Consider the following 15,000-nt stretch of genomic DNA (forward strand, 5'->3'; position numbering starts at 1 on the left):
AAACCTCAATTGTCTATGTACATCCAACAAATGTAATTGATATTCACCCGTTTTGAAAAGTTGGAAAACAGGAAGGTTAATAGTTTGGTTAATATTGGTTTCCGAAACAACCTTGGGAAGAAAAGATGGATTAGTATGTAAAGAAACTCGGTCCTTATGGAAAACCATGTATGGGGCTTTGATTGACAGTGCCTGAAGTTCTAATACCCTCCTAGCCAAGTGATGGCCACTAGGAAGGCAGTCTTCCAGGATAGAAACTGAAGGTCTACTGATACTGCTGGTTCAAAGGGTGGAGAAACCAGAGCCTGTAAGACAAAGGTGAGGTCCCAAGGATGTGTAGGGTCCTTCACCGGGGGTATTAAAAGAAATGTACCCTTAAAGAAGGTTTTACTAAGTCTAGAAGCAGGTAGAGAAACCATGTTTTCACCAATGTGGAAGTTAGAAATGGCAGCCAGTTGGACTTTCACAGTAGAAGAGCTAGCGCCCTGATGAAATATATTTGCCAAGAATTCCAACACTGTCGGAACCGGGGCTGTGAAAGGATCCAGGTCCCTCTGAGAACCCACAAATAAAAAAACATTTCCACTTGCCATGGTAAAGCTTCCTGGTGGAAGATTTGTGAGCTGCCACCAGAATAGACTTAACTGGTGAGGTTAAACCAGGAGTCCTGGCTATCAACAGAACTGGAGCAGTCAAGCAGTGAGCTTCAGACTTACCAGGTCTGATTGAGGAACCCTAGAGGGGTGTGAGATGAGATCCAGAATGGGATCCAAGATCCATGCAGGAACTACCAGATGAGACCAAAGAGAAGGAAACCAGACTTGGCGAGGCCAGAATGGGGCAATGAGGATTACTTTGCTCCAGAGCCTGCAAGCTTTCTGAAGAAACTTTGGTATGACAAGTAATAGGGGGTAAGCATATAGAAGACCGGGAGGCCAAACATGGACTACAACATCCCTGGGTTTCCCCCTGTGGGGGGGTCAGAGCAAAGAACCTGCTGCATTTTGCGTTGGAAGAAGATGCGAAGAGATCGCAGCAAGGCTGACTCCATTCGTGAAAGATCTGCTCTGCTACAAAAGGATTCAGAGACCACTAGTAAGGCATGTAAATTATGAATGAAAATTTAAGTCTGTTAGAAGTATGAGTATGTGACAAAATGCATGAATCTGAAATGTTCTGTACAAAGAGACATGACAGTCTGCACATAGTGGAAAATTACTGTGTAAAAGTAGTAAACATGTCTATATATGGAAATGCATCAGATTTTCTCTTTCTGCCTAGAGATATAATGACATCATGTTACTGTAGAACTACAGGGAATACCCTTATTGGTTTAACCATGCTTCCAGTGTTCTTATTTGTTCAATATTACTTTTCTAATGAGTCAGCATTTCATTGTCTATATAAGCTACAGTTTTGTTTGTTCTGGGAGTCGCCCTGATATTTTTCAGACGCTCCTACACATGTGTGATAAAGCTACTGAACGAGTGGATGTCTATTGTCTTTATTCTACAAATTGGTGCCGTGGCTCGGATCTGATATGGCAGTGCTGAGGTTACTCAGGGCTAGTGGATTTGCTGCTTTGGGCCCATGACAAGATTTTGTCTTTTCTTGCAGCATCTCCACCACTGTCCTGTCTGAACGGAAAAAAAAAAAAAAAAAACTTAGAACATATTTACATACGTTTTCCTCTCTTTCAGTTCAAAGGTAAGTGGCATGACTTTCTTTGTGTAGTGCCTGATGTGTGACTGAGGGATTAATCGAAAAGTTCTGGCGACATAAGTATGCACGTGTGAGTGTGGGGCACTATGGTGTTGATAGTCGTTTTCTTTCTGTATTAAACAGAATAAATAAAAGTGATCATTACTGATCATGGGAGCGAGTGTGGGAAGTTTAAAGGAGCCAGAAAAAGGAACCCCTGCAGGTTATATGTATTTTCGTGAGTCCCGGGACAGTTGTTTGTACTTGTCACAGTGGGTCTCCCTCACAAATGATGATGGTAAACTCGCATTCCCTGAACATGGAACCTTTAATAGAGATATTTTGTCAAATTTACAAACCAAATTAAAGAAGAAAGGAAAGAGGGTCTCTGGGATGTGCTGGGCAGTGTTCAAGGAGTGGATGGCAGAAGCAAAGGATAGGGAAAAGGATTCTATTGTTTCTAGCTTACAGAATAACTAAGAAAGGCTTATTTTTCTAATGAGTCAGCATTTCATTGTCTATAGATGCTACAGTATTTGTTTGTTCTGGGAGTTGCCCTGATATTTTTCAGAGGCTCCTACACATGTGTAATAAAGCTACTGAACGAGAGGAAGTCTACTGTCTTTATTCTACAGGCATCAGAATAGTCCTGCTCAGTTTGTCCGCTAGTATGTTGGACCACCTCGGAATGTGCGTTGCTACTAGAAAACGGCCAGTGGAAATTGCCTGTTTCCACACTCATGGCCTCACGACAAAGGGGGGGGGGTAAAGATCTGGTTCCTCCCTGCTTGTTGATGTACCAGACTACTGACATTGCCTGACTGTAGTGCAATAGTTCTCAGTGGGAGAAAGGCATGGAGGGGCCTGTAACTATAAAAGGACCACCCTCTTCTCTAGGACATGGATATGCAACTTGGTCTCGTTCGAGGACCACGTGCCTTGGACTGTCCTTCCTGAACAATGCCCCACCACCCTAGCTGGGAGGCATCCGTGGTCACCGTAGCTTGGGGAGGGGCTGCAATAAATGGGCATCCCTCAACTAAGACCAAGAAGTGCATCCACCAGAGGAGAGACTCCCTGCAAGCCCTGCTTATGTGTATAGGGTGAGTCAATGATAGGTCTAACACACATCACTGGACTGCTAATGTCCACTGCAGAATCAGCATATGTAGGTGAGCACATGGAAGAAGAGTGATGGTGGCTGCCATAGAACCAAGAGCTCTTAATACCCCTCCTCAGAGGGAAGTCTAGATTGGATGACGTAAGACACGTGAAGACGTAAGCTCCAAACTCTCTCTGCGGAGAGACAGACCTTCATCCAAACTGTATCTAGTCGTGCCCCTATAAATGCCAGAGGTTGGACTGGGTTCAGACAGGATTTGTTTGTGTTGACTGTGATCCCCAGAAGACTCAACCTCAGTAAGGAGTCCTTCGCTAAAGAAAGTAGACGCTTGGTAGGAGCAGCAAGGAGCCAATCATCCAGGTATGGGTAGACCTGTATTCCCCTGAAGCCTCAGGTGAGCTGCTACTACTGCCATAACCTTGGTGAACATCCTGGGGGCTGTGCGGGGACCAAAGGGTAGGGCTCAAAACTGATGATTTGCCCCTAGCCAGAAGCGGACAAATCTCCTGGAACGTCTGTGCATCTTTATATGATAGTGCGCGTCCTGGAGGTCTATGAAGCACATCTAATCGTTCTCCTGCAGGTAGGGCAGTATGGATTGCAACGTGACTGTGTTTGTGCCTTCCGTGGAAGGTTGGGTGTTGGGCTGGCAACTTGCCACCGTAAAACTCCGCTGCCAATCATGAGAGGACAGGTGATCCGCTGTGGCGACCCCTAACCGTGAAAAGCCAAAATAAGAAGATGTGTGCGTGTATGTGTTTATGTACATTATGAGTCCTTGAATGCAGGCTGCTGTCGAAACACAAGACTTGATTAAAGATTTTTATACCACTAGCTAAGCTTGTGGCTTTAAGATTTTTTTTTCTTGTGATGTAACATACGGGAGTATCTTGTCACTCCTAATAACAAGGCAATAACAAGTGTATTTGTACATAAAGGACTGAATCAGTAGTTGAGGGCCAGGGAGCAAAATAAGTACAAGAATAAATGGCTATAGTGGCTGCAACATTTCATTTAAATTACAAAGCTCTTACAGACCTAATTTAGTTTTAAAAATTCTCCTGCAATCTACCAGCAAAATAACTTTTGAAAAAAAGGGGAAAACTATCATTGTATATTTTCAAGCATACACTTGGTGATTACTGTATTTATTACACCAATAACATGCATGTTATAAGTTAAAATACTTGTTGAAAAAGAAATTTCTGATGTTCTAATATTCAACTGACTTAAAAATTTAACAGAATGCATCATAAATGGAATCCACAAACCTACTACTTGCTTTTGCATACATTAAAAACCTTACCAGAGTATATTGCTGCATTTCTCATGTATATCTGGCCATACTGGTCCTCCACCATGGTTTCATAAGCCTCGTCATCATCATCATCTTCCTCATTGTGATAGGACGTGGGACTGTCTGTAGTCGGAATGCTGCATGCCCCAGGGCTTGAACGGTCTCCTTGAAAATACTGAACTTGCTGTACGTTTGGAGTTAAAGCACCATAGTTAGGCATACCATAATAGGAAACTCTTGGTACCTTCAATGGAGTAGCATTGACCATATTCACTCCTGTGCTGTCCCTGTTTGCATCAGGGAGCCGTTTTGGGGCCAGGGTATTAACACCAGGAAGTGCTGCATTTTGTCCTTCCGCAGATTCATTTTTGACACGTGTAAGTAGTGGAATGGGCATGGAGGGAGACATAACACAAGGGGGAGCACTGACAGGCTGCACTGGGTTGTAGGGGCTCTGTGGTTCAGAGCTAGGGTCTTCTATAGTAGTGGTCTGTGAGTCACAATGAGGAGAGCTTACTTTAAACATCAAGTCTGTGCCCCGCTCAACAATGTGCTGAATTTGCAAAAATCCTGCAGTGTACATCACCACTAGCTGTTCATTTACAGCCATAGAGAGCTTCCCTGTATAACAGAAGGAAAGAATTTGCTGAAAACAAGCTGGAGGAACAGAAGCAGGCAATTCAAAAGCATTTTTAGTGTTCCCATTGAACAGTTCTCTAAAGTACAAACTGCTGGCTGCCAAAACTGCACGGTGTGCCTTGAAGGATTGGCCTTTGACAACGATTGAAACATCACAGTACAGTCCCATCAATCTCTGCTCATTCAGACAGCCAAGAACAGTGTTTCCAAAGTTAGGAACCTCAATATGCAGCATTTGAGACATGACTAGGAATGCAGCACAAGGCCCTCACACATCTACCACAGAAACAACCATTAAGGGCATCTGCAAGTGAAAGAAAAAGACCGTTAACTTACTGCCTGTGAATCTGTGCTCAAGTTTATTAAACTGGCTTAAGTAAGACAAAAGAGTAGCAGTAGCCTGCAATCATGGATCAAAGTCACAAAACCAAATAGCACATTAACATTGTAGAGGCAGCATAAATATAAATGGTTCACATCAGGTGACTGGTTACTCTCTAAAAATTAATTTGACTGTCAATTACCGAAAAAGCCAACTACAGCTAAGATAAAAGTATATCTGCAACACTAAATTACGGTTCTCTCAGCTCCTAGTTATTTCCTTTAAGTCTTAATTTTAGCTTGTTTTGGACTGCTGTGGCTCAAGCTATGCGATTCTGACAGGCATTATATCATGTGCCAAGTACCCAAGGATATACAATAAATATTAAGAAGTAACTTGTACCTTGAAACATGTTATACTGGCAAAACATTCAATGTGTACTGTGGTCTTGCAAAATGCCTCAGTCAGTTTCAAGTCTGGGACTACAATCCCTAATTCCACCTCCCCCACCCCCTGCAGTCTTGAAGCAAACAGTTGGCATTGTAACTACTGCCTTAATAAAATAAACAATGCGTGTCACTGCATAACTTATCCAACATGGGAAAAATGACAGAACATTTCCTGTGCCCTGCAAGCACATACACCACTTTAATGACTAGTCACTTTTTGAGATTTATTTAGGGGAAGCGGTTTTAAAAAAAAATCACAAATTAACTAGTCCAGAAAGTTTATTTATGGGCAATGTCCTTACTTCTCATAAGATGCATGAGTGTAAGATGTTATGCTTAAAAGAATTGCTAGCCCTTTTTCTTGTATGCCAATTTTTTTGTTTTTTGGGGGGGTGGATTTGCTAATCAGGCAAGACATTTTTACAGCAGTGAAGATGCTCTATTATTACGAAGAATCAATGTGAAGACTACGTACACAAATCATAATGAAAAATGTGAACATTATAAAAAAGATATGAGAAAATTATGTATATAATTTTAGGTTATGTCCATGCGGCACTACAGATTAGACTCCCAAGATTTAACATTTTTTACATTTATTTTCTAATCAAAAAAGAAGTGATCCTATCAAAATCCCCTCAGTAGTGCATAGGTTTAAATCTGTACTGAGCTGCCCAGCAGCCACATAAACCAAAATCCTAACTCAGAGGGAGAGAGAGAGAGAGAGAGAGAGAGAGAGAGAGCTTCCAAACAAAGCACAACCGAATTGAATTCGGTAGTTGGAAAGTCTTCATACACAGAGTAACTCAACAGTATACCCAGCTATGGACTTGACAGCTATTAGTAAACAGTACCTCAAGAAACAGGTGCTCCAAACATTAGCTATAAGGGTCTAAATGTGTTTTAGGTGGTAACGGTTCAATATTCCAAGACTTGTTAGTAAGTCTCCCAGAACAGCACGACTGAATGCCCAAAATTGCAGATGCTAAGCCCAAGATTGAAGTTTCTTGGACTATTCCCATTTCTTCATGGTATTTCAATCGTACAGTTGGTATATAAAGCCTTTGGGTACGGGGGGGGGGGTTATTCCCTACATTAGGGGTGTCAGTAGGGTCCCATGAAAAACATTTTTAAAAGAGAATAGTGATGTTCAAACACTGACTGATCTCGTATACTTCAGACATTTTCTTAAATTCTAGGGTCACATTTACCAGTCACAGAATTAAAATAGGGAGCTTATTTCCACATGCTATGTGCACAAAAGTTGTGCATTCCACAAGAAATCTATCACACAGCACTAAAGTGCAATATACCCAAACCTCAGGCTTAGGATTAACTGTTTAAACATTTTCCTGATAGGTTAAGCAACTATGTACCAAGTTGCAAGTTACTTAATCATGCTCAGTGATTACTCATATCAAACTATCTCACCCTTGCTTGAACTTAAGGAAAAATAGTGCAAGTGGACAAGTACAACTTCTTCTAAAGCTGGCACATGGAGTACGAGTTTTTAACCAGCCTGTAACTTACACCCATACATACAAGAGAACATATGTTGAGGTATTAATACTTGTACAAGGCAAACTGGCTATCATCCAGAACAGTACATACATTTAACAGCAAACGACAAAAGTAACAGCAACAGTAGCTGTAAGGGGGCAAGGGACAATTTAATCACAGGTTCATAGGTTTGTACTACGCTAATGGCCCTGGAGCCTTTACAAGCCTAGCCCATAGAAGTGCCCAGGCATTGTGCCACCAGACGTTCGTTCCCAGTGCCTCTATCAAGTAGAGCCACTGGAGTGAACTTTGGGGTGAACTTTCTATTTCCCATCCACTCATCAAGATTTCACTTGAAGAGGGCCAGTGAAGTGCTCTGCTTGACATGTATGGGAAGTCTATTCCAGAGCATGGGCAGTCTCTGGGTTATGAACCTGTCCCACCAGCATGTTCTATTGACTGTAGTAATGAGGCTGAGGTCTCTGGAGTGTGTGGTGCAGAGGGATTGGGATTTCTTTAGATGTAGCATTTCTAACAGAGCTGGGTCAGACATGGCTTTGTAAGTCAAGCAGAGATTGTCTCTTAGTAGACAATATGAGACAGAGAATAGCTGGAATTTGAGTCTGTCCGTGAAGGACATGTGTTTAAGGCCTAGGATCCTCTTCATGAGGTACTTTTGTGGCCTTTCCAGCTGTTGCATGTGTCTAGTGAGGTGCATGCCAAATGGGGCATTATACTCCATGACTGGCTTAATGAGGTAAGAGTAGAGAGATGATGACCTCTTTCTTCCTGGATGCAAAATCCTTGGTTATGAGATGTGCCACATAGAAGGACTTTCACCACAGTGGCAATGTGGTGGTCGAAGGAGAGGTTGTTGTCAACCTGTGTCCCCAGTTCTCTTATAATGCCTTCAGTGTTCAGTGGGCTCAACTATGTGATAAATAGTGGGAACTGAGTTTTTCCCAAAGGGGATGACGACGCATTTTTTGGCATTAAGCTTAAGGCCATGTTTTTGACACCAGTCATTGGTCTCAGTGAGGCCTTTCTGCAGGATGTCTACATCACTTGGAGTTAATAATGGCTCCCAGCTTGCAGTCATCTGCAAACTTGGTTAACTAGAGTCTCAGTGTTGGCCTGGACTTCTAAGAAACTAGATGCCAAACAGGAGAGGACCCAGGACCGATCCTCTGTGGGACTCCACTCGTGACCGGTCAGCAGTCTGACTTGGAGACCGCTACTTTCACACTGTGGGTTCTGCAAGTCAGGTTTGCAACCCACCTAATGATATCGGGATTGATGCCTAATTTGGGGAGTTTATCAATAATTCCCGAGTGGGGAATGGTATCAAAGGTCTTGGCCAGATCGAGGTAGGCTGTATGAGCTACCTTGCTCTCATCCAAAACTCTTGTGACTGACGCAAAGTAGTCAACCAAGTTGAGCAGGCATGATCTACCTTTCACAAAACCGAATTGCATGGGATTTAGAGTTTGGAGATTCCCTTTATCCTTGTTAATTAGGTCCATGATGATGCGCTCCACAGCCTTACATATCAGACTCGTCAGGCTAATGGGGCGATAATTCCCTGGGTCTGTAGGCGCTCCTCCTTTATGAAGAGGGATGACTGCAGCAGTGTGCTATTCAGTAGGAACAAAGCCTGAGGTGAGGCTGTGATTGAACAGGGTACACAGATGTGGTGCCAGGTCACTTTGTAGTTCATGATGAACACATCCAGGGATATTGTCGGGTCCCATGGAAGCTGTATTCTTGGCCTTCGACAATGCAGCTTTAAACTGTGCGGAAGTAATGCTGGGTGCCTGGCATTCCTTCGGTACTGCGATTGGTCCTTTAGTGGGGGGAGAAGGCTAAAGTTGGCACTGAATCTGTCGGCCAGTACGTTGGCAATATCTGTTGGCTCAGTATAGGAGGTACCATTGTGCAGTAACTCAGAGCAGTCCTGGGTATTGACGTGGAGATTCTTGATATAAATATAGAAGGCTTTGTGGTTTTTAGTGTCTGCTGCAATTCTGCCTTCATAGCTGGCTTTAGAGGTTTTGATGAGGGATCTCAGCTTTTTGTTGATGCTAATAAGGGAGTTTTTCCAGTCTTGGGACTTCATCTTTTTCTGCAACAGCTTCTTCCTTCTGTTGTAAAGTTTACTAATGGCAAGGGACCACTAGATTGGCTTCCTTTTTTTTCTAGGAGAGCATCTTGGCTCTGTTGGGTATGGCTAGTTCCATGCTTTTATGTACGTGTTCATACAGTGCTTTATATATTTTACGTAAATGGATAAGTGAACCTGTCTTAATTTTCAGTTATGAGCCAATAAAAAGTGCAACAGAAACTATACAAAAACAGCAGCACAAAAAGAAAGGATATTTACAAAATACCTATTGAGTGACATCTACAAAGAAAACTTTATAAATGCTGTAAATATTTTAACAACTGAAACAAGCTAACATTTTAGCATATGTAGAATGAGATTCCGGTTTAAATAAAAAGCAAAAATAGTTATATAATATAAAAAAAAGTTGATATAATTGTGGGGTACATACAGCTACAGAAGACGAGAGAAGAGAGAGACAGTGATAGCTGTGTATAACAAAACAGGTAAACAAAAGAAAGCGTGTTATTGTAACGAGTAAAAGAATAAAAGCGGTTAGGTTTTAGAGTGAAAAAGGTATTCTGGTAAGGCTTTCTGAAATGCAGGTTAAGTCAAGGTTTCTAATGGGGCAACAAAGATCCAGACTGAAAGTTAAGGATTCTAATAATCAGACGGGTGGAAAACTTCTATAAAGAGAAACAGTTCCTGTGCATAGATCTCCAAGCAGCTCTGTGGCAGGGTTTCTAATATATGGGCTAAAGTTAGGCAGAAATTTAGTAGAAGCTGTTTAGAGAGAAATAGTGCTAAAACAGAGCAAAGTAACACCTCTATGTGATGAGCAGGGTTTCAAATGGAGTGTTAACAGTTTTTTGTAATGGGAAGATATTAGACAAACTGCTCAAAATAAAAAGGGAGAACGCACTATATATATATATATATATATATATATATATATATATATATATATATATATATGTACACAAAGGGGTATATATACCCCTATAGGGGTTCTAAACTCCACAAAGGGGCAGCCACAACGGACCCCGGGAACTACTGCCCTATTAGCCTGACGAGCCTGGACTGCAAGCACATGGAACATATCATCATGGAACTCGTAAACAAAGACATTGGTAATCTCCAAACTCTGGACCCTACCCAGTTTGGGTTTGTAAAAGGCAGATCACGGCTCCTAAACCTGACTGACTTCTTTGAAGCAGTCATCAAAGCCACAGATGAGGGTAAGGTGGTTCACACAGCTCATCTAGATCTCGCCAAGGCTTTCAACACCATCCCTCACTCTGGAATTATAGATAAGATCACTAAACTAGGTATAAATCCCTATGTCACAAGATGGGCTGCCAACTGGCTCATGGACAGAACCCACACTGTGAAAGTAGCAGACTCCAAATCCGACTTTAGACCAGTGATAAGTGGAGCACCACAGGGTTCAGTCCTGGGTCTTCTCCTGTTTGGTATCTACTTCTCTGAAGTACAGGCTAACACAGAAGGTCTTTGGCTAACAAAGTTTGCAGATGACCGCAAACTAGGAGCCATAATCGAAACTCCTAACTACGTGGACATACTACAAAAGGGCTTCAATGAGACAAATGCCTGGTGTCAAAGCCATGGCCTGAAGCTCAATGCCAAAAAGTGTACTGCCATCCCCTTTGATAAAAACTCTGTACCAATGAACTACCACATAAGTGGTAGTCTACTTAACGATGAGAGTGTGATAAGAGACCTTGGGACACAGGTGGACAGTAATCTCTCCTTTGATAATCACATCGTCACAGTGGTCAGGAAATCCTTCTATGTGGCTCACCTCATCACAAAAGGTTTCTCATCCAGAAAAAAAGAGGTTATTGTTCCCCTCTTCTCATCACTCATTAGACCCATTATAGAGTACAATGCCCTTTTTGGTATGCACCTCACAAGACATCTACAACAACTGGAAAGGCCACAGAAATGCCTCACAAAGAGGATTACTGGCCTCAAACAGATGCCCTACGCAGACCGGCTCAAAAAAACTCCAGCTTCACTCCGTCGCATAGCGCCTACTCAGAGGCGATCTCTGCCTAACATACAAAGCTATGTCAAACCCAGAACTGTTGAACATGCTCCACTTAAAGAAATCCCAATCCCTCTGAGCTACACGCTCTAGGGACCTAAACCTTGTCACCACAATAAATAGGACATGCTGGAGGGATAAATTCCTGTCCCAGAGACTTCCCATACTCTAGAACAGACTACCTTTCTATGTCAAACAGAGCTCTTCATTAGCACTCTTCAAGAAAAATCTTGATGAGTGGATGGGAAATAGGAAATTCATCCCAGGGATCACTTCTGTGGCTCTGCTTGACAGGGGCACAGGAAAATAATTTTCTTGGGTGGCAAAAGCCAGGTACCTTTTTGGCTAGGCTTATATAGGCCCTAGGGCTAATAGCCTAGTACCTATATATATATATCTACATACATACATACACACACATATACAGAGGGGGGGGGATACTATGCGCGGTCTTCTCATTTTATTGGGTAAAAGTATGTATGATGATCTGATTTACATAAGTAATTAGGTAAATAAAATATTCTGAAATACTTAAGTGGGATGGTGTGCAATTAGTGTGCCCTAAGATTATTATTTCTGAACATTGTGAGGTACTTTACTCATTGACTGTAACAAAGTATGAGAATTAGCTGGGGAAGGAACTCCACTCATTTCATCCAAATGTATGATGTGATTGGAAGCCCATAAAGGAAGAGTGAGGTAATGAGATGCAATGCATAATGAAAGGTATACATTTTTCATGCTCTTTTTGGCTCCCAGTCTTCCTACTACCCTTAAGTGCAGCCCCGCTGACTCATTTCCCTAGTACTTCCTGGTATACAAAGACAATGAGCATGGAAGGTGACAGCTGGGAACTGTGATGACTGAAGATTTTACCAGGTTTAATGTTTCAAACTGAGCCAACTTCTTAGTAGCATGGTCTGCTTGTTGCTGTCTGCAGCACCTCTCAAAGATGCTGGAGTATGTAACTTAAAGCCGTTTTTATTACTTATTTAAAGTTTGTTAAACAAGCTGGAACACTAATCCATCTAGACCATTTTCAGGCTCAGTACGGTGGAAATACAAGTAAAGAAATACATTTTAATCAATATCAATCAACAGTGTAAAGAGGAATAGATCAGGATAATATATAGCATTAATGAACACAATCATAAACACATGTAATACAAGAACTCACTCAGTAAGAACACCTGTATACTGCCATAACATCACATAGCACAATGTTTCTACAAAGAAAATGCACAAAGTAATTCAAGTATGTACGACTGCCTGCTGGGCATGGGAAGTGAATAAGAGTAAGGCAAAAGTCAAATGAGGGGGAAGGAGGAAGACAAAAAATAAAAAAGTGCAGGGGAGTACAAAAGAGAACTGTGCAGCTCTTTCCCAAGTAGGTTAAGGATATCAGTGCAATATTACAGGAACATGAGAATATGTTTTGTGATAACCCAGGCTGCACCCACCTGATAAAATACCATGTTAGACACAAGGCCACAGTACAACAGGCCCCTTACTTTGACTGAGTTAAACCAACTCAGAGATCTGGAGGAATCCAGTAATTTACTTTTATTAACAGGTCATATGACAAAATATAAGATAAGCATTGTCTTAATTTTTATTATGCAGTAATAGCATATATTCCTGGTACCTACTCTGAAAAAATCTTAAAGAAAACTGCTTCTGTAATTAAAACCAAGCCCTTGGTTTTGTAAATTATGTCAGTACTCAGAAAAGTGCAATGGTTGTACTAAAATGTCTGCTGTTAAGCATGGCATCATCTTGGATGAAAGGTATTGATTTTTTAGTATGACAGGACAATCACTGAAGGTCTTGTCTACATACTTCAGATTTAGAAGTTTCAGAAAAAGGAATGATGGACCCAATTTACATTTGGTGGGAATACAGCCCAGAGAATGGGAGTTTAAATATATAGGTTAAAAAAGTGTAGTAAAAGAATGTGCTGGTTTAATAGGAAATTTGGGACAGAACGTTTGACAGGGATTTAAAAAAAAAAGTTGATGCTAGGCTAAATTAACTTAAAGCTAATGAGGGGATTAAGCAGACTGGCAGAGTTGAAGGCAGGCAGATAAGGTAGAAGTAGGAAAGAGTACTGGCAAAGAAATTCAGGGATGTGCGAAGAACTTCAAAACACATTTAAATACTTAATTTAGCAACTGAATGAACTGCTTAAACATATTTTAAAGCTTTTTTGTGCTTTCACCACTGTTCTGTGTTGGCCATATAGTTTTTCAAAGCTGTAGAACACTCAACACTTACACTTTTCTGTAACAACTGTAGTACATGGGAACAGGTAAAGCTCCATGCACTACAAAGAATTATGATCTCTCCGATCATATTAAAATAAATAATTCCATGCAGTTACTTACTCCAATCATTATCCTGCTTATGTGCTCTAGACATGGAAGTTAAAATTTACTTCAGTTTCATTCTCAAGGTGATTTGACTTAAGCGCATAAGCTGGTTTTGATCAGGGAACCCAATTACAATCCTGTTTTGTACAAGCGGACAAGGAATTACAGCAACTTATCATGACTGAAATACACAGCAAGACAGTATACTCCAGTTTGCTCATCTATAAAATTTAAAATAAATACGTACATAGATAAATGACCATGGAAGGAAGACGGCACTAATAAATGGGCTTCACTCCTTTAAGTGTGATGGGGTAGGAGCATTAAAAGGATCCAATGTCAGTATTCCTTGGTACATTATAAGGCTTTATGAAAAAGAAGAAGCCGATACGAAAATACAGCAGACAAGAGTTGAAGGGGGAGTTACTTGAAGGAGACAGGATTTGTTTATAACTAAGAGGTGGTTCAAAAGTAAATGCAAGAATCGAACAATGTCATCTGTTCCAAGCAACACAATGCCAACCTGGGCCCCAGGTCACAGAAATCCAGTAGTAGACTATTTTATTAATTTGTTGGCATTTGTTTACTAGGATAGTCCAACTGAGCAATGCCCATTTTTACAGGAGGCCCAGGAAGAAAACTCCATTATACAGATATCATTCACATCATTTGCACTGTTTCACTGTGCACTACGAAACAAGTTTCTAAAAGACAGAAAACAGAAAAGGAACATGCAGCAGTCAAAATAGGTGACCTGAAGTGGGACATGAAAGCTGAATGGCAATCTGCTTAAACAATACCTACCTATCTGACAACACTGCAACAAATAATGTCATATACAATTTATTCTCCAAACTATGTAGTAATTTACGGTTTCTGAACAAGCACAAAAGGAATGACATATCACAGACTTTGACAGGGCAGTAAATATCAAAATGACACTTCTGAAAGTCAGTATTTTCCACAACGTTTTGTCATCAGTATTTCATACCTATCCAAGTAGTATAAAATACTGCGAATTAACACCACCTTATGATTACCATCAAAGACTGTATAAACGTATATGCTTCCTCAATGGCTTGAAAAGCTTGAGTAACTGGTGGACTTTTGTACATTTCCCCTGCTGTGGCAGTGCAGCAGTAAATACATCACTGCTTCAATTAAGAAGGGTGAAATGCTACTAAAGAGAAGTAAATGTCAAAGCTAAGTATGTGAAAGAAAGATAACCAAGAAATCCTAACTTTTCCAGGCTGTAAACTCGCATTCAAATGCCTTTGAGTTCCCCATGGTTTAACATTCATCTCCAACTCCTTTTAATAACACGTTTTATCTATACATATTCAGCCTTGATTTAGTAACACTTCCTTGAAGCAACTCCTGCAAACCAGAAACATTTAATGCTATACAAATTACCCAACAGACACAGCTGCA

The 15,000-nt window shown here is 41.1% G+C and overlaps 1 protein-coding gene across 1 annotated transcript in view; it reads right to left on the bottom strand.

Annotated features, from left to right (window-relative positions):
- NACC2 (NACC family member 2) overlaps positions 1–15,000 on the bottom strand; it is an 808,805-nt gene that overhangs the window by 329,186 nt on the left and 464,619 nt on the right. Inside the window, exon 3 of the mRNA XM_044058428.1 lies at positions 4,131–5,064. Within this exon, the coding sequence (XP_043914363.1) occupies positions 4,131–5,004 (874 nt within the window). The 5' untranslated portion in view covers positions 5,005–5,064. The remainder of the gene's footprint in view (positions 1–4,130; positions 5,065–15,000) is intronic.

The sequence above is a fragment of the Protopterus annectens genome, chromosome 16.part0 (assembly GCF_019279795.1).
Source record: "Protopterus annectens isolate FY-2018-M chromosome 16.part0, PAN1.0, whole genome shotgun sequence".
Lineage (NCBI taxonomy): Eukaryota > Metazoa > Chordata > Ceratodontiformes > Protopteridae > Protopterus > Protopterus annectens.